The sequence below is a fragment of the Protomyctophum bolini genome (genome assembly GCF_963924005.1).
Source record: "Protomyctophum bolini genome assembly, chromosome: 12".
Lineage (NCBI taxonomy): Eukaryota > Metazoa > Chordata > Actinopteri > Myctophiformes > Myctophidae > Protomyctophum > Protomyctophum bolini.
In genome coordinates this window covers 13,638,699-13,663,053 of record NC_137873.1, presented here as the reverse complement: position 1 = coordinate 13,663,053, position 24,355 = coordinate 13,638,699, and the positions used below count along the sequence as shown (strand labels likewise).

Genomic DNA, 24,355 nt, shown 5'->3' with positions numbered 1-24,355 from the left:
TTTGCCTCCCAAAATAATTTGCCAAAATAATTTGCCTCCCAAAATAATTTGCCAAAATAATTTGCCTCCCAAAATAATTTGCCTCCCAAAATAATTTGCCAAAATAATTTGCCTCCCAAAATAATTTGCCTGCCAAAATAATTTGCCTCCCAAAATAATTTGCCTCCCAAAATAATTTGCCTCCCAAAATATTTTGCCAAAATAATTTGCCTCCCAAAATAAATTGCCTCCCAAAATAATTTGCCTCCCAAAATAATTTGCCTGCCAAAATAATTTGCCTCCCAAAATAATTTGCCTCCCAAAATAATTTGCCTCCCAAAATTATTTGCCTCCCAAAATTATTTGCCAAAATAATTTGACTCCCAAAATAATTTGCCTTCCAAAATAATTTGCCAAAATAATTTGCCTCCCAAAATAATTTGCCAAAATAATTTGCCTCCCAAAATAATTTGCCAAAATAATTTGCCTCCCAAAATAATTTGCCTCCCAAAATAATTTGCCAAAATATTTTGCCTCCCAAAATAATTTGCCTCCCAAAATAATTTGCCTGACAAAATAATTTGCCTCCCAAAATAATTTGCCAAAATAATTTGCCTCCCAAAATAATTTGCCTCCCAAAATAATTTGCCAAAATAATTTGCCTCCCAAAATAATTTGCCTCACAAAATAATTTGCCTCACAAAATAATTTGCCAAAATAATTTGCCAAAATAATTTGCCTCCCAAAATAATTTGCCAAAATAATTTGCCTCCCAAAATAATTTGCCTCCCAAAATAATTTGCCTCACAAAATAATTTGCCTCACAAAATAATTTGCCAAAATAATTTGCCTCCCAAAATAACTTGCCAAAATAATTTGCCTCCCAAAATAATTTGCCTCACAAAATAATTTGCCAAAATAATTTGCCTCCCAAAATAACTTGCCAAAATAATTTGCCTCCCAAAATAATTTGCCAAAATAATTTGCAAAAATAATTTGCCTCCCAAAATAATTTGCCAAAATAATTTGCCTCCCAAAATAATTTGCCAAAATAATTTGCCTCCCAAAATAATTTGCCAAAATAATTTGCCTCCCAAAATAATTTGCCTCCCAAAATAATTTGCCTCCCAAAATAATTTGCCAAAATAATTTGCCTCCCAAAATAACTTGCCAAAATAATTTGCCTCCCAAAATAATTTGCCAAAATAATTTGCCTCCCAAAATAATTTGCCTCCCAAAATAATTTGCCTCCCAAAGTGTAAAATAATGTTTTAGGAGCTGTTTCTCAACAACCAAAGTGTCAAATAATGGTTAGAAGCTGTTTTTCAACAACCAAAAGTGTCAAATAATGTTTTAGGAGCTGTTTCTCAACAACCAAAGTGTAAAATCATGTTTTAGGAGCTGTTTCTCAACAACCAAAGTGTCAAATAATGGTTAGAAGCTGTTTTTCAACAACCAAAAGTGTCAAATAATGTTTTAGGAGCTGTTTCTCAACAACCAAAAGTGTCAAATAATGTTTTAGGAGCTGTTTCTCAACAACCAAAAGTGTAAAATAATGTTTTAGGAGCTGTTTCTCAACAACCAAAGTGTCAAATAATGGTTAGAAGCTGTTTTTCAACAACCAAAAGTGTCAAATAATGTTTTAGGAGCTGTTTCTCAACAACCAAAGTGTCAAATAATGGTTAGAAGCTGTTTTTCAACAACCAAACGTGTCAAATAATGTTTTAGGAGCTGTTTCTCAACAACCAAAAGTGTAAAATAATGTTTTAGGAGCTGTTTCTCAACAACCAAAGTGTCAAATAATGGTTAGAAGCTGTTTTTCAACAACCAAAAGTGTCAAATAATGTTTTAGGAGCTGTTTCTCAACAACCAAAAGTGTAAAATAATGTTTTAGGAGCTGTTTCTCAACAACCAAAGTGTCAAATAATGGTTAGAAGCTGTTTTTCAACAACCAAAAGTGTCAAATAATGTTTTAGGAGCTGTTTCTCAACAACCAAAAGTGTAAAATAATGTTTTAGGAGCTGTTTCTCAACAACCAAAGTGTCAAATAATGGTTAGAAGCTGTTTTTCAACAACCAAAAGTGTCAAATAATGTTTTAGGAGCTGTTTCTCAACAACCAAAAGTGTAAAATCATGTTTTAGGAGCTGTTTCTCAACAACCAAAGTGTCAAATAATGGTTAGAAGCTGTTTTTCAACAACCAAAAGTGTCAAATAATGTTTTAGGAGCTGTTTCTCAACAACCAAAAGTGTAAAATAATGTTTTAGGAGCTGTTTCTCAACAACCAAAGTGTCAAATAATGGTTAGAAGCTGTTTTTCAACAACCAAAAGTGTCAAATAATGGTTAGGAGCTGTTTCTCAACAACCAAAAGTGTCAAATAATGTTTTAGGAGCTGTTTCTTTGGCAAATTATTTTGGGAGGCAAATTATTTTGGCAAATTATTTTGAGAGGCAAATTATTTTGGGAGGCAAATTATTTTGGGAGGCAAATAATTTTGGCAAATAATTTTGGGAGGCAAATTATTTTGGCAAATTATTTTTGGAGGCAAATTATTTTGGCAAATTATTTTGGCAAATTATTTTGGGAGGCAAATTATTTTGGGAGGCAAATTATTTTGGGAGGCAAATTATTTTGGCAAATTATTTTGGGAGGCAATTTTTTTTGGCAAATTATTTTGGGAGGCAAATTATTTTGGCAAATTAATAATAATCCCAAAATAATTTGCCAAAATAATTTGCCTCCCAAAATAATTTGCCAAAATAATTTGCCTCCCAAAATAATTTGCCTCCCAAAATAATTTGCCTCCCAAAATAATTTGCCTGCCAAAATAATTTGCCTCCCAAAATAATTTGCCTCCCAAAATAATTTGCCTCCCAAAATATTTGCCAAAATAATTTGCCTCCCAAAATATTTTGCCAAAATAATTTGCCTCCCAAAATAAATTGCCTCCCAAAATTATTTGCCAAAATTGCCAAAATAATTTGCCTCCCAAAATAATTTGCCAAAATAATTTGCCTCCCAAAATAATTTGCCAAAATAATTTGCCTCCCAAAATAATTTGCCTGACAAAATAATTTGCCTCCCAAAATAATTTGCCTCCCAAAATAATTTGCCAAAATAATTTGCCTCCCAAAATAATTTGCCTCCCAAAATAATTTGCCTCCCAAAATAATTTGCCTCCCAAAATAATTTGCCTGCCAAAATAATTTGCCTCCCAAAATAATTTGCCTCCCAAAATAATTTGCCTCCCAAAATATTTTGCCAAAATAATTTGCCTCCCAAAATAAATTGCCTCCCAAAATAATTTGCCTCCCAAAATAATTTGCCTGCCAAAATAATTTGCCTCCCAAAATAATTTGCCTCCCAAAATAATTTGCCTCCCAAAATTATTTGCCTCCCAAAATTATTTGCCAAAATAATTTGACTCCCAAAATAATTTGCCTTCCAAAATAATTTGCCAAAATAATTTGCCTCCCAAAATAATTTGCCAAAATAATTTGCCTCCCAAAATAATTTGCCAAAATAATTTGCCTCCCAAAATAATTTGCCTCCCAAAATAATTTGCCAAAATATTTTGCCTCCCAAAATAATTTGCCTCCCAAAATAATTTGCCTGACAAAATAATTTGCCTCCCAAAATAATTTGCCAAAATAATTTGCCTCCCAAAATAATTTGCCTCCCAAAATAATTTGCCAAAATAATTTGCCTCCCAAAATAATTTGCCTCACAAAATAATTTGCCTCACAAAATAATTTGCCAAAATAATTTGCCAAAATAATTTGCCTCCCAAAATAATTTGCCAAAATAATTTGCCTCCCAAAATAATTTGCCTCCCAAAATAATTTGCCTCACAAAATAATTTGCCTCACAAAATAATTTGCCAAAATAATTTGCCTCCCAAAATAACTTGCCAAAATAATTTGCCTCCCAAAATAATTTGCCTCACAAAATAATTTGCCAAAATAATTTGCCTCCCAAAATAACTTGCCAAAATAATTTGCCTCCCAAAATAATTTGCCAAAATAATTTGCAAAAATAATTTGCCTCCCAAAATAATTTGCCAAAATAATTTGCCTCCCAAAATAATTTGCCAAAATAATTTGCCTCCCAAAATAATTTGCCAAAATAATTTGCCTCCCAAAATAATTTGCCTCCCAAAATAATTTGCCTCCCAAAATAATTTGCCAAAATAATTTGCCTCCCAAAATAACTTGCCAAAATAATTTGCCTCCCAAAATAATTTGCCAAAATAATTTGCCTCCCAAAATAATTTGCCTCCCAAAATAATTTGCCTCCCAAAGTGTAAAATAATGTTTTAGGAGCTGTTTCTCAACAACCAAAGTGTCAAATAATGGTTAGAAGCTGTTTTTCAACAACCAAAAGTGTCAAATAATGTTTTAGGAGCTGTTTCTCAACAACCAAAGTGTAAAATAATGTTTTAGGAGCTGTTTCTCAACAACCAAAGTGTCAAATAATGGTTAGAAGCTGTTTTTCAACAACCAAACGTGTCAAATAATGTTTTAGGAGCTGTTTCTCAACAACCAAAAGTGTAAAATAATGTTTTAGGAGCTGTTTCTCAACAACCAAAGTGTCAAATAATGTTTTAGGAGCTGTTTCTCAACAACCAAAGTGTCAAATAATGGTTAGAAGCTGTTTTTCAACAACCAAACGTGTCAAATAATGTTTTAGGAGCTGTTTCTCAACAACCAAAAGTGTAAAATAATGTTTTAGGAGCTGTTTCTCAACAACCAAAGTGTCAAATAATGGTTAGAAGCTGTTTTTCAACAACCAAAAGTGTCAAATAATGTTTTAGGAGCTGTTTCTCAACAACCAAAAGTGTAAAATAATGTTTTAGGAGCTGTTTCTCAACAACCAAAGTGTCAAATAATGGTTAGAAGCTGTTTTTCAACAACCAAAAGTGTCAAATAATGTTTTAGGAGCTGTTTCTCAACAACCAAAAGTGTAAAATCATGTTTTAGGAGCTGTTTCTCAACAACCAAAGTGTCAAATAATGGTTAGAAGCTGTTTTTCAACAACCAAAAGTGTCAAATAATGTTTTAGGAGCTGTTTCTCAACAACCAAAAGTGTAAAATAATGTTTTAGGAGCTGTTTCTCAACAACCAAAGTGTCAAATAATGGTTAGAAGCTGTTTTTCAACAACCAAAAGTGTCAAATAATGTTTTAGGAGCTGTTTCTCAACAACCAAAAGTGTAAAATAATGTTTTAGGAGCTGTTTCTCAACAACCAAAGTGTCAAATAATGGTTAGAAGCTGTTTTTCAACAACCAAAAGTGTCAAATAATGTTTTAGGAGCTGTTTCTCAACAACCAAAAGTGTAAAATAATGTTTTAAGAGCTGTTTCTCAACAACCAAAGTGTCAAATAATGGTTAGAAGCTGTTTTTCAACAACCAAAAGTGTCAAATAATGTTTTAGGAGCTGTTTCTCAACAACCAAAGTGTCAAATAATGGTTAGAAGCTGTTTTTCAACAACCAAACGTGTCAAATAATGTTTTAGGAGCTGTTTCTCAACAACCAAAAGTGTAAAATAATGTTTTAGGAGCTGTTTCTCAACAACCAAAGTGTCAAATAATGGTTAGAAGCTGTTTTTCAACAACCAAAAGTGTCAAATAATGTTTTAGGAGCTGTTTCTCAACAACCAAAAGTGTAAAATAATGTTTTAGGAGCTGTTTCTCAACAACCAAAGTGTCAAATAATGGTTAGAAGCTGTTTTTCAACAACCAAAAGTGTCAAATAATGTTTTAGGAGCTGTTTCTCAACAACCAAAAGTGTAAAATAATGTTTTAGGAGCTGTTTCTCAACAACCAAAGTGTCAAATAATGGTTAGAAGCTGTTTTTCAACAACCAAAAGTGTCAAATAATGTTTTAGGAGCTGTTTCTCAACAACCAAAAGTGTAAAATCATGTTTTAGGAGCTGTTTCTCAACAACCAAAGTGTCAAATAATGGTTAGAAGCTGTTTTTCAACAACCAAAAGTGTCAAATAATGTTTTAGGAGCTGTTTCTCAACAACCAAAAGTGTAAAATAATGTTTTAGGAGCTGTTTCTCAACAACCAAAGTGTCAAATAATGGTTAGAAGCTGTTTTTCAACAACCAAAAGTGTCAAATAATGGTTAGGAGCTGTTTCTCAACAACCAAAAGTGTCAAATAATGTTTTAGGAGCTGTTTCTTTGGCAAATTATTTTGGGAGGCAAATTATTTTGGCAAATTATTTTGAGAGGCAAATTATTTTGGGAGGCAAATTATTTTGGGAGGCAAATAATTTTGGCAAATAATTTTGGGAGGCAAATTATTTTGGCAAATTATTTTTGGAGGCAAATTATTTTGGCAAATTATTTTGGCAAATTATTTTGGCAAATTATTTTGGGAGGCAAATTATTTTGGGAGGCAAATTATTTTGGGAGGCAAATTATTTTGGCAAATTATTTTGGGAGGCAATTTTTTTTGGCAAATTATTTTGGGAGGCAAATTATTTTGGCAAATTAATAATAATCCCAAAATAATTTGCCAAAATAATTTGCCTCCCAAAATAATTTGCCAAAATAATTTGCCTCCCAAAATAATTTGCCTCCCAAAATAATTTGCCTGCCAAAATAATTTGCCTCCCAAAATAATTTGCCTCCCAAAATAATTTGCCTCCCAAAATAATTTGCCTCCCAAAATATTTGCCAAAATAATTTGCCTCCCAAAATATTTTGCCAAAATAATTTGCCTCCCAAAATAAATTGCCTCCCAAAATTATTTGCCTCCCAAAATAATTTGCCTGCCAAAATAATTTGCCTCCCAAAATAATTTGCCTCCCAAAATAATTTGCCAAAATAATTTGCCTCCCAAAATAATTTGCCTCCCAAAATTATTTGCCAAAATTGCCAAAATAATTTGCCTCCCAAAATAATTTGCCAAAATAATTTGCCTCCCAAAATAATTTGCCAAAATAATTTGCCTCCCAAAATAATTTGCCTGACAAAATAATTTGCCTCCCAAAATAATTTGCCTCCCAAAATAATTTGCCTGACAAAATAATTTGCCTCCCAAAATAATTTGCCAAAATAATTTGCCTCCCAAAATAATTTGCCTCCCAAAATAATTTGCCAAAATAATTTGCCTCCCAAAATAATTTGCCTCACAAAATAATTTGCCTCACAAAATAATTTGCCAAAATAATTTGCCAAAATAATTTGCCTCCCAAAATAATTTGCCAAAATAATTTGCCTCCCAAAATAATTTGCCTCCCAAAATAATTTGCCTCACAAAATAATTTGCCTCACAAAATAATTTGCCAAAATAATTTGCCTCCCAAAATAACTTGCCAAAATAATTTGCCTCCCAAAATAATTTGCCTCACAAAATAATTTGCCAAAATAATTTGCCTCCCAAAATAACTTGCCAAAATAATTTGCCTCCCAAAATAATTTGCCTCCCAAAATAATTTGCAAAAATAATTTGCCTCCCAAAATAATTTGCCAAAATAATTTGCCTCCCAAAATAATTTGCCAAAATAATTTGCCTCCCAAAATAATTTGCCTCCCAAAATAATTTGCCTCCCAAAATAATTTGCCAAAATAATTTGCCTCCCAAAATAACTTGCCAAAATAATTTGCCTCCCAAAATAATTTGCCAAAATAATTTGCCTCCCAAAATAATTTGCCTCCCAAAATAATTTGCCTCCCAAAGTGTAAAATAATGTTTTAGGAGCTGTTTCTCAACAACCAAAGTGTCAAATAATGGTTAGAAGCTGTTTTTCAACAACCAAAAGTGTCAAATAATGTTTTAGGAGCTGTTTCTCAACAACCAAAGTGTAAAATAATGTTTTAGGAGCTGTTTCTCAACAACCAAAGTGTCAAATAATGGTTAGAAGCTGTTTTTCAACAACCAAAAGTGTCAAATAATGTTTTAGGAGCTGTTTCTCAACAACCAAAAGTGTAAAATAATGTTTTAGGAGCTGTTTCTCAACAACCAAAGTGTCAAATAATGGTTAGAAGCTGTTTTTCAACAACCAAAAGTGTCAAATAATGTTTTAGGAGCTGTTTCTCAACAACCAAAAGTGTAAAATAATGTTTTAAGAGCTGTTTCTCAACAACCAAAGTGTCAAATAATGGTTAGAAGCTGTTTTTCAACAACCAAAAGTGTCAAATAATGTTTTAGGAGCTGTTTCTCAACAACCAAAAGTGTAAAATAATGTTTTAGGAGCTGTTTCTCAACAACCAAAGTGTCAAATAATGGTTAGAAGCTGTTTTTCAACAACCAAACGTGTCAAATAATGTTTTAGGAGCTGTTTCTCAACAACCAAAAGTGTAAAATAATGTTTTAGGAGCTGTTTCTCAACAACCAAAGTGTCAAATAATGGTTAGAAGCTGTTTTTCAACAACCAAAAGTGTCAAATAATGTTTTAGGAGCTGTTTCTCAACAACCAAAAGTGTAAAATAATGTTTTAGGAGCTGTTTCTCAACAACCAAAGTGTCAAATAATGGTTAGAAGCTGTTTTTCAACAACCAAAAGTGTCAAATAATGTTTTAGGAGCTGTTTCTCAACAACCAAAAGTGTAAAATCATGTTTTAGGAGCTGTTTCTCAACAACCAAAGTGTCAAATAATGGTTAGAAGCTGTTTTTCAACAACCAAAAGTGTCAAATAATGTTTTAGGAGCTGTTTCTCAACAACCAAAAGTATAAAATAATGTTTTAGGAGCTGTTTCTCAACAACCAAAGTGTCAAATAATGGTTAGAAGCTGTTTTTCAACAACCAAAAGTGTCAAATAATGTTTTAGGAGCTGTTTCTCAACAACCAAAAGTGTAAAATAATGTTTTAGGAGCTGTTTCTCAACAACCAAAGTGTCAAATAATGGTTAGAAGCTGTTTTTCAACAACCAAAAGTGTCAAATAATGTTTTAGGAGCTGTTTCTCAACAACCAAAAGTGTAAAATAATGTTTTAAGAGCTGTTTCTCAACAACCAAAGTGTCAAATAATGGTTAGAAGCTGTTTTTCAACAACCAAAAGTGTAAAATAATGTTTTAGGAGCTGTTTCTCAACAACCAAAGTGTCAAATAATGGTTAGAAGCTGTTTTTCAACAACCAAAAGTGTCAAATAATGTTTTAGGAGCTGTTTCTCAACAACCAAAAGTGTAAAATAATGTTTTAGGAGCTGTTTCTCAACAACCAAAGTGTCAAATAATGGTTAGAAGCTGTTTTTCAACAACCAAAAGTGTCAAATAATGTTTTAGGAGCTGTTTCTCAACAACCAAAAGTGTAAAATAATGTTTTAGGAGCTGTTTCTCAACAACCAAAGTGTCAAATAATGGTTAGAAGCTGTTTTTCAACAACCAAAAGTGTCAAATAATGTTTTAGGAGCTGTTTCTCAACAACCAAAAGTGTAAAATCATGTTTTAGGAGCTGTTTCTCAACAACCAAAGTGTCAAATAATGGTTAGAAGCTGTTTTTCAACAACCAAAAGTGTCAAATAATGTTTTAGGAGCTGTTTCTCAACAACCAAAGTGTAAAATAATGTTTTAGGAGCTGTTTCTCAACAACCAAAGTGTCAAATAATGGTTAGAAGCTGTTTTTCAACAACCAAAAGTGTCAAATAATGTTTTAGGAGCTGTTTCTCAACAACCAAAAGTGTAAAATAATGTTTTAGGAGCTGTTTCTCAACAACCAAAGTGTCAAATAATGGTTAGAAGCTGTTTTTCAACAACCAAAAGTGTCAAATAATGTTTTAGGAGCTGTTTCTCAACAACCAAAAGTGTAAAATAATGTTTTAAGAGCTGTTTCTCAACAACCAAAGTGTCAAATAATGGTTAGAAGCTGTTTTTCAACAACCAAAAGTGTCAAATAATGTTTTAGGAGCTGTTTCTCAACAACCAAAAGTGTAAAATAATGTTTTAGGAGCTGTTTCTCAACAACCAAAGTGTCAAATAATGGTTAGAAGCTGTTTTTCAACAACCAAACGTGTCAAATAATGTTTTAGGAGCTGTTTCTCAACAACCAAAAGTGTAAAATAATGTTTTAGGAGCTGTTTCTCAACAACCAAAGTGTCAAATAATGGTTAGAAGCTGTTTTTCAACAACCAGAAGTGTCAAATAATGTTTTAGGAGCTGTTTCTCAACAACCAAAAGTGTAAAATAATGTTTTAGGAGCTGTTTCTCAACAACCAAAGTGTCAAATAATGGTTAGAAGCTGTTTTTCAACAACCAAAAGTGTCAAATAATGTTTTAGGAGCTGTTTCTCAACAACCAAAAGTGTAAAATCATGTTTTAGGAGCTGTTTCTCAACAACCAAAGTGTCAAATAATGGTTAGAAGCTGTTTTTCAACAACCAAAAGTGTCAAATAATGTTTTAGGAGCTGTTTCTCAACAACCAAAAGTGTAAAATAATGTTTTAGGAGCTGTTTCTCAACAACCAAAGTGTCAAATAATGGTTAGAAGCTGTTTTTCAACAACCAAAAGTGTCAAATAATGTTTTAGGAGCTGTTTCTCAACAACCAAAAGTGTAAAATAATGTTTTAGGAGCTGTTTCTCAACAACCAAAGTGTCAAATAATGGTTAGAAGCTGTTTTTCAACAACCAAAAGTGTCAAATAATGTTTTAGGAGCTGTTTCTCAACAACCAAAAGTGTAAAATAATGTTTTAAGAGCTGTTTCTCAACAACCAAAGTGTCAAATAATGGTTAGAAGCTGTTTTTCAACAACCAAAAGTGTAAAATAATGTTTTAGGAGCTGTTTCTCAACAACCAAAGTGTCAAATAATGGTTAGAAGCTGTTTTTCAACAACCAAAAGTGTCAAATAATGTTTTAGGAGCTGTTTCTCAACAACCAAAAGTGTAAAATAATGTTTTAGGAGCTGTTTCTCAACAACCAAAGTGTCAAATAATGGTTAGAAGCTGTTTTTCAACAACCAAAAGTGTCAAATAATGTTTTAGGAGCTGTTTCTCAACAACCAAAAGTGTAAAATAATGTTTTAGGAGCTGTTTCTCAACAACCAAAGTGTCAAATAATGGTTAGAAGCTGTTTTTCAACAACCAAAAGTGTCAAATAATGGTTAGGAGCTGTTTCTCAACAACCAAAAGTGTCAAATAATGTTTTAGGAGCTGTTTCTTTGGCAAATTATTTTGGGAGGCAAATTATTTTGGCAAATTATTTTGAGAGGCAAATTATTTTGGGAGGCAAATTATTTTGGGAGGCAAATAATTTTGGCAAATAATTTTGGGAGGCAAATTATTTTGGCAAATTATTTTTGGAGGCAAATTATTTTGGCAAATTATTTTGGCAAATTATTTTGGCAAATTATTTTGGCAAATTATTTTGGGAGGCAAATTATTTTGGGAGGCAAATTATTTTGGCAAATTATTTTGGGAGGCAATTTTTTTTGGCAAATTATTTTGGGAGGCAAATTATTTTGGCAAATTAATAATAATCCCAAAATAATTTGCCAAAATAATTTGCCTCCCAAAATAATTTGCCAAAATAATTTGCCTCCCAAAATAATTTGCCTCCCAAAATAATTTGCCTCCCAAAATAATTTGCCTGCCAAAATAATTTGCCTCCCAAAATAATTTGCCTCCCAAAATAATTTGCCTCCCAAAATATTTGCCAAAATAATTTGCCTCCCAAAATATTTTGCCAAAATAATTTGCCTCCCAAAATAAATTGCCTCCCAAAATTATTTGCCTCCCAAAATAATTTGCCTGCCAAAATAATTTGCCTCCCAAAATAATTTGCCTCCCAAAATAATTTGCCAAAATAATTTGCCTCCCAAAATAATTTGCCTCCCAAAATTATTTGCCAAAATTGCCAAAATAATTTGCCTCCCAAAATAATTTGCCAAAATAATTTGCCTCCCAAAATAATTTGCCAAAATAATTTGCCTCCCAAAATAATTTGCCTGACAAAATAATTTGCCTCCCAAAATAATTTGCCTCCCAAAATAATTTGCCAAAATAATTTGCCTCCCAAAATAATTTGCCTCCCAAAATAATTTGCCTCCCAAAATAATTTGCCTTCTAAAATAATTTGCCTCCCAAAATAATTTGCCAAAATATTTTGCCTCCCAAAATAATTTGCCTCCCAAAATAATTTGCTTCCCAAAATAATTTGCCTCCCAAAATAATTTGCCTCCCAAAATAATTTGCCTCCCAAAATAATTTGCCAAAATAATTTGCCTCACAAAATAATTTGCCAAAATAATTTGCCTCCCAAAATAATTTGCCTCCCAAAATAACTTGCCAAAATAATTTGCCTCCCAAAATAATTTGCCTCACAAAATAATTTGCCTCACAAAATAATTTGCCAAAATAATTTGCCTCCCAAAATAACTTGCCAAAATAATTTGCCTCCCAAAATAATTTGCCTCCCAAAATAATTTGCCAAAATAATTTGCAAAAATAATTTGCCTCCCAAAATAATTTGCCAAAATAATTTGCCTCCCAAAATAATTTGCCTCCCAAAATAATTTGCCAAAATAATTTGCCTCCCAAAATAATTTGCCTCCCGAAATAATTTGCCAATATAATTTGCCTCCCAAAATAATTTGCCAAAATAATTTGCCTCCCAAAATAATTTGCCTCCCAAAATAATTTGCCTCCCAAAGTGTAAAATAATGTTTTAGGAGCTGTTTCTCAACAACCAAAGTGTCAAATAATGGTTAGAAGCTGTTTTTCAACAACCAAAAGTGTCAAATAATGTTTTAGGAGCTGTTTCTCAACAACCAAAAGTGTAAAATAATGTTTTAGGAGCTGTTTCTCAACAACCAAAGTGTCAAATAATGGTTTGAAGCTGTTTTTCAACAACCAAAAGTGTCAAATAATGTTTTAGGAGCTGTTTCTCAACAACCAAAAGTGTAAAATAATGTTTTAGGAGCTGTTTCTCAACAACCAAAGTGTCAAATAATGTTTTAGGAGTAATGGGTGTGACTGTGACAAATCTCACAAATTCAAGTCTCAAATCGAACAAAATCTCAAATCGAACAAAATCTCAAATCGAACAAATCTCAAATCGAACAAATCTCAAATCGAACAAATCTCAAATCGAACAAATATATATAAAAAAAAGAAATAAATGAGAAAGAAATAGGAAAAACAATAAGAAAAAAAAAGGAAAAAAATAGGAAAGAAATAGGAAAAAAAAATTAAAAAAAATTAAGAATTTTCTCATTTCTTATTATTTCTCATAACTCACGTTGTGGTGGAAAAAGTACTCAAATATGTTACTTAAAGGGATTTTTCACTTTCAAAAATACTTTTGGTAATTGTATCATCTACTTGGGTTTTTGTGAGCACCCCAGACAGTTTTTTATGTTGCTTGATTCAGCAATCCTAATATGTGAGGTGCCCGTGTTTTGTCTTTTGTTTCTATAGTATTTTAGCTGTGGGGAAGCTAAAATATCTAAATACTGTATCGAACAACTTCAAAACTGTCTGGGGTGCTCACAAAAGCCTGAGTAGAATTATGACCAAGATTGCTTTCTTGTGTGAAGTGAAATATCCTTTTAAGTAAAAGTATCATTACTGTAGCAATTGTGAAAGTCTAGTAATTTAAAAAATAACTTCTATTTTGTAGTTGGTCATATAGTCTATGGAATGAAAAATAATTTAGTTTTAGTCATATTTTAGTAATCTGAAAAGTTTTAGTCGACTAAATGTATTTTGGCACGCCCGTAATGTAACGTGCACGTTCATATGCATATGTATGCCAGCGGATGTTTATTCTGTTTATTTCCCTCTGTCAGATGCTAAAGCGGTGGAGAAGACATGTCCTGGCCCTGCTGTGGACAACAGCGTGTCCACTGGCAGAGCAGGGGCTTCGTACGGGATGGGAGAGGCCTTGACCTTCACCTGCAAGCGGGGTTTCTGGCTGGACGGACCCCTGCGGGTCACATGTGGTCCTGCGGGCCAGTGGCAGCCTCGGCTTCCAAGCTGTCTGCAGTCTGTTGAACCGTCTGCTCAACCCAAACCACCGGGTGAGTTGTTGATGTTGACCCTATAGTGTGTCCCTACTCTGGGGGAAATGGTAGGCGATGTTGACCCTAGTGTGTCCCTACTCTGGGGGAAATGGTAGGCGATGTTGACCCTAGTGTGTCCCTACTCTGGGGGAAATGGTAGGCGATGTTGACCCTATAGTGTGTCCCTACTCTGGGGGAAATGGTAGGCGATGTTGACCCTAGTGTGTCCCTACTCTGGGGGAAATGGTAGGCGATGTTGACCCTAGTGTGTCCCTACTCTGGGGGAAATGGTAGGCGATGTTGACCCTAGTGTCAGTAGTGTGTCCCTACTCTGGGGGGAATGGTAGGCGATGTTGACCCTAGTGTGTCCCTTCTTCTGGGGGGAAATGGTAGGCGAAAATCGCACAATCTACAAGCTCACAAAAGTTTGCAACACGCTCGGAGCTTGTATATTTGAGATTGGGCTGGAAATCCAAAATATGGGAAAACAGCACATAGCTTATGTTATAATTTGTCATTCTCATGAAACAAATGTGTTTTATAAACCTATTTGTTGAGAAATGTTGTCTTGTCAAGTTCAAGTTCTTTATCAATGTCCCCGGAGGGCAATTTTATTTGCAGCAGTTCATAGAGGTTTGAAACATAAAAATCACACCCGTGTGAAGTGAGGGGTGCTAATATATTAAAGTCTAAAGGTCATTACACACTGGCGAATTGGCGACGCGATATATTCGTGCGAATAATTCGCATTTTAAAAAAAAACAATTGAAGTCCATGCAAGCTTCCACATCAGTGGCGAATGTGCGAAAATGCGACCGTTTTCGCTCTTTATTTGTTCGCTCTGGTGTCGTATTTTGCAGAGATTCGCAGGCGAACTGCAACATGCAATATTTCGCATTTTCAGATCGCTTATTCGCATCGCGTCGCTAATTCGCCAGTGTGTAATGACCTTAACTCATGTTGATTAGGTGATTCACAATATGTAACAATGAGTCTAGGAGCTTCCTCCACTGGTGATGTCATCACCGTGCAACTCCATTCTGCAATATTTTATATCAATTGCATAATTATAGTGATGGAAGAAGAAACCAATATTGGTGTTTAGATTATTTAAATATCAGAAGTTCGTCCCTTATCTGTTACTGAACCGTTATCTTGCAAGTATGATCGAACCCTACAAACCCTCCCACGCACTCAGATCAGCCAACGCAGGGAAGCTGGAAGTACCCTCACAAAAAACGCTGGGACAACGCTTCACACGTCCCAAACTCTTCTCCCTTCTGGCTCCAAAACTGTGGAATGCACTTCCCATTGCAGTCAGAACTGCAGCATCACTCCCAATCTTCCGCCGTAGTCTGAAAACCCACCTTTTCAGACTCCATCATGGCCCATAGCACTTACCCCACCCCCTTAGATAGCATTTCTGTAGACTTAGATAGCATTTGATACAGACTTATAGCATGTTATGTAGACAGCACTATAATTGCATTGTATGTAGTCATAGTACAGATGTATAGCATAGTAGTATAGATGTATAGTTTACATGTATAGTTTCATTATAGATATTCCACTGTTACTTTCTTAGCTTACGCAAGTTTCATGATAAATGTTTTATTTGATGTATTCCCATGCTTTTTTGTTCTTGCTTAATGTAAGTCGCTCTCGATTAAGAGCGTCTGCTAAATGCCTAAATTGTAAATTGTAAATGAGCTTAGAGCTGACATGCTTAATTCCTGGCTATAGGTGAGTGTGACGCACCGCAGCTCAACGACCAACCCACTATCCTCCTTCACGATGACTACATTACCCAGAAGACCGCTGTGTTTCCTGCTGGCTCCAGAGTGAGCTACGTGTGTGAGTTGGGATACGTACCAGCAGGGGGCAGCAGTTACCGCCATTGTATCAACGGACAGTGGACCAGGCTCACATTGAGATGTGAACGTAAGTATAACTATTTAATGTACTTACTAACAGGCCTACTGTACTTAAAATATCCTTTGCCGTAAAGATACTTGCTAAGTGATATTCTTTGTTAAATAGCTCTATATTCTGATAGTAATCTTTACTATGTCTGTTCATATTCTGATAGTAATCATTGCTAATGTTCAGTAATGGCAGCCTCCCCATCTCTCCAGCTCTTAAAGTAAATAGAAAATACATTTTCAGGTTGGCATATAAATGTTATCCAATCAGAAGAGAGGGCTCATAGAGGTTAAACAAGAGTGTGTGTGTGTGTGTGTGTGTGTGTGTGTGTGTGTGTGTGTGTGTGTGTGTGTGTGTGTGTGTGTGTGTGTGTGTGTGAATTGATGACACAAAGAAATTAGCAGAATAAATGTGAAGCTGATAATTGGCTACACTCTCCTTATTGGATGAAGTTGGTAACACACCTGAAAATGTATTTGAAAATGTAGAAATCTGTAGAGACCGTTAGCCTACTGTGTGTGTGTGTGTGTGTGTGTGTGTGTGTGTGTGTGTGTGTTTGCCATGGGTGGGGTAGGGGGGTTCAATCTTACTGTAACTCTCACACACACACACACACACACACACACACACAGACATTTATTTTTTAAAAATAAATCCTTTTTGTAAAATGTTAAATCTCTACAGGGATCGTACCTTTGCTATAGACTCTATAGTATAGTGTTTGTTCAGTAGGCCACCACGCAGACACTGGCAACATCATCTTGTTTGTGTGTGACCCAAACAGGGAAGTCCTGCGGCTCTGCAGGGGAAGTCTCCAACGGTCATTTTTTGTACAGTGGAGCAGAGTTTGGAGACTCTGCTACAGCGGTCTGTGATGAAGGGTAAGAACGTTATACATTATGTTACTGTACATTTATACACGGCAGCCCAATCTCCACGAGGCTGGTGGGTCACGTACACTAAAGCTATGACAAAGCAAATGTTCGTTGACTAAGGTTTTTCACTGACAAACTAAATAAAAACCAACCTACGATGACTAACACTAAGACTAAATGTATTGTCAATTTTGTCAACAAATAAAAACTAGACTAAAATGTTAGGGAGGAACTAGTGGGAAAGAGATCCAGTAGAACTAAAAGATGAGTCATATTATGCTTGGTTGCTCACAACGCGTGGCGCTGCCACGCGTTGTGAGCTTGTAGATCTTCTTTTTTCAGGTTGTTTAAAATCAGCCATTATGACACAATCGAGGCCCGCCAAAATACATTTTAGTCCACTAAATCAGCTGTAGATTTAGTCGACTAAAACTAAGTAGCCTGGACGTGACGCTAGTATGTCGCAGGGACTTACCCCCAATCCAACCCTTGATGCTGAGTGTCAAGCAGGGAGGCACTGGGTCCCATTTTTAGAGTCTTTGGTATGACCCGGCCGGGGATCGAACCCCGACCTCCCAGTCTCAGGGCGGACACTCTAACCACAAGGCCGCTGAGCACTAAAACTAGACTAACACTAAAACATTTCAGATTACTAAAATATGACGGTCGGTATAGTGCTGTCGCCTCACAGCTAGAAGGTCCTGGGTTCAATTGGCGAAAGGGCCTTTCTGTGTGGAGTTTGCATGTTCTCCCCGTGTCCCCTAGGGCAGGGGTTCCCAAACTTTTTTGGACCAGGTACCCCTTTTGGGGTAGATATTTTTCCAGGTACCCTCTCATCCTCGCAACACGGATAACAATATATTTACAACCACAAGCAGTGTTTCCTGCAGGAAAAAGCTTTGGCATGGTGCTGGGCAGAGGCCGCAATTTTGATTAATTAATTAATTAATTTGATTCATTAATTAATAAGATTAATACATTAAGATTAATTTGTATTATTGCTCTTGTATTGCTATTGGAGACACTGGGGGGACACTGGGGGACACTGGGCAGGCACTGAGGAGGCACTGGGGAGACACTGGGGAGGCACTCAGGGGCACACTGGGGAGGCACTGGGAAGGCACTCGGGGGCACACTGGGGAGACACTGGGAAGGCACTCAGGGGCACACTGGGGAGGCACTGGGGAGGCACTGGGGAGACACTGGGGAGGCACTGGGAAGGCACTCAGGGGGACACTGTCTAAATGTAGACGTCTAAATGTAGACGTCTAAATGTAAGTTTGGGAACCACTGCTTTAAACACTTTAGCACTTTATGAACATGAACAAAATAGATGGGTCCCCCCTGGAACTCCCTCAGGTACCCCTGGGGGTCCCCGGACCCCACTTTGGGAACCACTGGTCTAAATGTATACAGACGTCTAAATGTAGACGTCTAAATGTAGACGTCTAAATGTAAGTTTGGGAACCACTGCTTTAAACACTTTAGCACTTTATGAACATGAACAAAATAGATGGGTCCCCCCTGGAACTCCCTCAGGTACCCCTGGGGGTCCCCGGACCCCACTTTGGGAACCACTGGTCTAAATGTATACAGACGTCTAAATGTAGACGTCTAAATGTAGACGTCTAAATGTAAGTTTGGGAACCACTGCTTTAAACACTTTAGCACTTTATGAACATGAACAGAAAAGATGGGTCCCCCCTGGAACTCCCTCAGGTACCCCTGGGGGTCCCCGGACCCCACTTTGGGAACCACTGGTCTAAATGTATACAGACGTCTAAATGTAGACGTCTAAATGTAGACGTCTAAATGTGTACGTCTTCTCTTATGGGGGTCCCTGGCATATCTTTTCAAATGGGGGTCCACGGGCTAAGTAGTGTCAATTTGGGGGTCCTTGACATGAAAAAGTTTGGGAACCACTGCTTTAAACACTTTAGCACTTTATGAACATGAACAAAATAGATGGGTCCCCCCTGGAACTCCCTCAGGTACCCCTGGGGGTCCCTGGACCCCACTTTGGGAACCACTGGTCTAAATGTATACAGACGTCTAAATGTAGACGTCTAAATGTAGACGTCTAAATGTAAGTTTGGGAACCACTGCTTTAAACACTTTAGCACTTTATGAACATGAACAAAATAGATGGGTCCCCCCTGGAAGTCCCTCAGGTACCCCTGGGGGTCCCCGGACCCCACTTTGGGAACCACTGCCCTAGGCTAGGGTACTGTAGGTACCCTCACAAAAACATGCAGTAATCCTGGTCTCTAAACTACCTCCACCTGGCCAGCCGGGGGGCCTGATGGAGGGGAAAGGAACTGGCCGGAATAACGTGTTCCTTCCACACGCTACGTCCGGCCCGGGGAAACTCTCCCCTGTCAGGTGAAAAGAAGCAGCTTGGACTCCTCATGCATAGAAGGAAGCATGAGCTCAGTCTGCTGCCCCCCCCCCCCCCCCAGGTTGGCAGAGGAAGTGTAGCGCCCAGGATTACATTAGATAATTGACACTGGGTGAAAAAAATGGGTTGGAAAATCGTGGGATAAAAAAAAATATATATATAATAATAATGCTGTCAAACTCAACACTATGGGCTCCATTTTCGTCACCACTAAACCCCATATCCCTAAACTTTATTTGCCTTTTTTACTATTTTGACTAGTTAAAATGCCCAGTCTACAAGCTCACAACGTGTCAATGTAGATTGGTGACGAAAATGGAGCCTTATATGCGGTACATTATGTGTCATTGCTGACCTGTGGTCCATGTGTTTAATTTATTTGTCCTACTCTGTTGTCAGGTATGACATGGTCGGCCACAAAACCAGGAACTGCATGAGTTCAGGAGTGTGGGACGGCCGAGTTCCTGTCTGTGAAGGTAATAATGATAATATACAGTGTTTAGTATAAAACTGACAAAATAATCAACTAGAATTTAGAGGGAAAATAGTTAGACATAACAATTATATAATCTAAAAAGAAAATAACAAAAAACTGTATTAAAAACACTCATTGGGCTAAACCCCAAATGTGCTGACCTCATCAGATTTGTGGAAATTTGCCACAGGAGTTGAATTTCAAACTTTTAGTATATGTTATTAGACACCTTTAGAAACATATTTTAGTACATGTTATTAGACGCCTTTAGAAACATATTGGTACTTTTAGTACATGTTATTAGACGCCTTTAGAAACATGTTGGTGAAGACATTTAACCTTTAGTACATGTTATTAGACACCTTTAGAAACATGTTGGTGAAGACATTTAACTTTTAGTACATGTTATTAGACACCTTTAGAAACATGTTGGTGAAGACATTTAACTTTTAGTACATGTTATTAGACACCTTTAGACACATATTTTAGTACATGTTATTATTAGACACCTTTAGAAACATGTTGGTGAAGACATTTCTTGGCAACGTTTTAGTTCCCTGATTTTCATAGGTTTTCTTTTACTATTTACTATCTCAGGAGGATATTAAATTAATCTTCCCTATTTACTATCTCAGGAGGATATTAAATTAATCTTCACTATCTCAGGAGGATATTAAATTAATCTTCCCTATTTAGCAGTGCTTGTTTTAACTGTTCATGTTTTGTAAATGGCTTTATTTTTCTCAACCTTTTTTGAAGTCATTACAATAAACAAAAAACTGACACTGAAACTAATGACAACCTGAACCAGCAGACAAAGACAAGACACAAATGAATTAATGAAGAATAATGCTGATAAAACTAATAGGCTCTACACCTCCGGTGTCTTCCAGCCGTGCACTGCCCAGAGCCGCCGTCGGTGTCTGATGCAGTGATGTCGGGGGCGTTTGAGACCTACACGTACCACAGCGTAGTGAGCTACCGCTGCCGTAAAGGGACGCTCAACGGGGACAGGCAGCTCTGGTGCACCAAGGACGGAACCTGGAGTTCCAAACCCCCCACATGCAAAGGTACCACGTGATGTTGGCTTGGGTTCTGTAGTGGCAATTATTAATGGTCTCAATGTTGACAAGCAGACGAAAAGCATCAGACACAGGACTCCGGCTCAAGATTCAGGCATCGTCATCTTTATTCAGAGTTCTCAGTACAGTACAGCAAAGTGGTAGCATTAACTGTGTCCCAGTTCTCTCCCCCAGCATCAATGAAATCACCCCCCTTTATTCCCCAGCAGATCCACATTTCTCTAGGTCGTCCTCAGACGAGCCCTCCATCGTCGTTTCCAGTCATCCCGGTTCTCCATACATCTGGCCAGTTCGTTGGTACTTTAGGCTCCTGCGTCGTTCTTGAGTACATCCAGTTAGCGTGGGACGTCCTCGTGACCGGTGCCCGTGTGTTGGTTCCCACAGCACTAGTTTGCTGGCTGGCAGCTCTTGGTGTCTTTGGCAGTGTCCTGCTAGTCTCATTCTCCTTTTTACAACAATAAAATAGACAGTCAGTAACGGGTGGTCATTCAACATGTCCTTTCTTGGTTGTAGGTTGAGAGAGGAAGGCATAGGTGGCACCTACTAGCACCTACCGTATTAGGTGCTAGACTTGTTTCTGTTCTAAATGGGATAGTTACACAAATACTTGTTTGCCAATAGTGGTACAGTAAGCATGGAGACTCAGCTGTTAGATTGACAGCTGCTGTTCAGTCAGAGTTAGCTCAATACACTGACACGACAACACGTATTCAGGGCGGAGTCACCACCCCCAGGGTAAGTTGTGATTTGCTCTCGTTCACTGCAATGCAATTTGCGGCATTTCCAAAACAATATTGCGCAGAGTAGCGATTATCAAACGTATTTGCAATGCCATACGTTGAAAGATCTGCTGTCCGTGGACAAGGCACGTTACCTCCGCAAGTTGGATATTATCGGCATAGATGTTTGTCCGTATGTGATTAAGGATTGGAAAAAGTTGCATTGGCAGCCATAGAAAATTCTGCCCAGGGTAAAAAAACCGGATGTGACGTTTTTTGGGCGTTCCTGTCTTGTTCCGTGTCAGTGTATGGTGAAAGACTGGATGGACGGATGAGAAACACCCTAATAATGTATATGATTGTTCTATGTGGCATTCTAATATTTCCATTACAACTTTTAGGTCAAATCTCATTTGCTAGGCATTATCGTAGACACATGGCTTTGTTGAGAACAGGTCAAACATACTTTATACCTGTGTACGCCTGTCACAGGAAATAGCAGATCTACAAGCTCAAAACCGTGATGCGTTTTGAGCTTGCAGGGCTACGTACTATTTCGATCACGTTTGTCATATCTGCCCTGTGCACCTTGTTTACAGAAATATATATTTTTTTTTTCATGCATAATGTCCGGACAGAAACCATTGTTAATCACACATTATTTGACCTAATTGTGACAGCCGTATACTTGCAGTTTGATTTTCCTGAGGTCAAATTCCCGGAGGTCATACCATTTGAGATGTTCCAACATGACACTGAGGCGGTTCGGTTATTTTTTCCCCCACCTGATATTGAACCAGCTCAGAGTGTTTACACTGAAAATGAATTGGTTCAGAAATCTAAACACTGGTTTTTGGAACTGGAACCAAAAAATGGCCGCCGGTTCCGTGAAAGAACCATTAAGCCTCCAAGGGTCTAGAACGGAACCAGTTCCTGAACTGAAGTTATTTTGGTGGAAAAGAGGCCTGGGCAGACACTGACAATGTGTACCTTCGACAGGCAGCCTCTGTAGACATTTTTAAAGCACAGCTCAAGACCCACTTCTACACTCTTGCTTTTAATTGATCTTTTTTTTTATTTTTTTAATTCATGTCCTCACTGCATTACTGCTTGTTTTCTTTTTAATGTTTATGCCTTGCTTTTCTTTTCTTTTCTTCTCCATTGCTCTGTAAAGCACTTTGAGCTGCATTTCATGTCATGAAAGGTGCTATACAAATAAAGTTTTTTTATTATTATTATTATTAATGTCACTGAGGGATGCTTGTTGAATATCTCCTTCTCCAGACATATCCTGTCCTGTCCTCCCCGACGTGCTCCACGCCTCCAGGACGGGGGCCTTAAGGCCGCCCTACGAGCACCGAGACGCCGTGTCATTTCACTGTGACTGGGGCTACGTGTTGCTGGGGTCCACCACCGTATCCTGTGGCATCGATGGACAATGGAGCCCTGAGCTTCCCACGTGTAGACGTAAGTAAAACATTGTTTATTTATGTATTAACCCATTCTGACCTGAGATCAGAATCTAAAAATGTCTTCTACATCCTGACAGTTTTCCATTCTGACCTGAGATCAGATACTAAAAATGTCTTCTACGTCAGTCGTTCTTCGATTTTTCAAAAATAGCAGACCTACAAGTTTTTTTTTAGTTTGAATCTTTATTTCGGTCATTTTTACAAAACAGATAAACAAAATAGGTTGAAGCAATTTACATTGCTCAATTTACATTACTTAGTCAACGCAGTGACTAGTTTTAACCGAAAAGGTATGGGCTGAAGCATAAAGCTTATTTTGCCCACCTTTTTATATAATACAAATAATAATAATAATAATAATAATAATAATAATAGTCTGTGATCATTAATCACAGTAGCATAATTTATGAAAAACACAAATGAAAAAAAAAAAAAAAGAGTAATATCATAGAAATATTACTAAAACAGAATAGGAAAAATAAATATAACATATAAATGTAAATAAATATAAAATGAGCGTGTAGATCTGCTATTTTTCAATAGCTAAAGCATGCTAACACCAAAAGGGGTTCCTGTCCAAAATGGATTAATAATTGTGATTAAAAAAAGAAAACACATGCAGTAATCATATCACGGAAGATGAATGTATGGTAAAGTTGTCCGTCATACAACTGGACAGAGTTGTCTCTGTACTTTGGCTAATCTTTAAGCATGTTTTAATTATCGCAATATTGTTAAACGATATTATCACAGTAATCACATGAAACCTTCACAATATTATATTATCGTCCCATCCCTAGCTTTCTTATTACAACATTTGAACTAATTTCTTGATGTTTTTTGTTTGTTTATTTTAATTAATTCATTTTGTTTTTGTTTTTCAGTGCGTAGCCATTGGCGCGGCCATTAATGAAGCAACTCAATGCCTCCCAAAAACTATAATAATTGAGATATTTGATGTGTTCGACTGGGAACATTCAAATACAAATGTTATTTTACAGTAAGACTTTCACACCAATGATGTGGGGGGAAACTAACAGTGTTACATAAATATGATTATTTTTTAATATTTTGTGATGCACTTAAAGAAGCTCATTGTAAAATGAGAAGCACTCATATAAAAAAGAAGCTACATTGTGAAACAATTGTAAAACTATTGAATACTGAAATGAGGTAAAACTTGTATTAACAAATTCAAGAATGATTGAAAAGACTTCTGAAATAAAGTATATTTATTCTTTGCCTTTTTGATGCACAGAAAACACCATTAAATGCTCTGTACATGATCCCAAGGCCCCATTTGAAAAGTGACAAAATCACAGAGAGCTCAGTGGCACCCTTGTTAAGACGACATCCATGTGAGTCACAGGTTGTGGGTTCAAGTCTAGCTGAGTTGCAATCTATACTCTTCACTGTGGATCACATTTTGGAGAATAACACCTTGAAGAACAATGAAAAGCTGCAGAGATTCTCAGAGAGCATGTGG

At 36.4% G+C, this 24,355-nt stretch overlaps 1 protein-coding gene across 1 annotated transcript in view; it reads left to right on the top strand.

Moving 5' to 3' along the window:
• The window catches only part of LOC308326072 (complement receptor type 1-like), a 178,783-nt gene extending 154,672 nt beyond the window's left edge, over nt 1-24,111 (top strand). Inside the window, exons 9-15 of the mRNA XM_080778883.1 lie at nt 13,713-13,943; nt 15,669-15,866; nt 16,633-16,729; nt 19,521-19,597; nt 20,490-20,666; nt 22,682-22,864; nt 23,754-24,111. Coding sequence (XP_080635009.1) covers nt 13,713-13,943; nt 15,669-15,866; nt 16,633-16,729; nt 19,521-19,597; nt 20,490-20,666; nt 22,682-22,864; nt 23,754-23,779 — 989 coding nt within the window. The 3' untranslated portion in view covers nt 23,780-24,111. The remainder of the gene's footprint in view (nt 1-13,712; nt 13,944-15,668; nt 15,867-16,632; nt 16,730-19,520; nt 19,598-20,489; nt 20,667-22,681; nt 22,865-23,753) is intronic.
• The last annotated feature ends 244 nt before the right edge of the window (nt 24,112-24,355 follow it).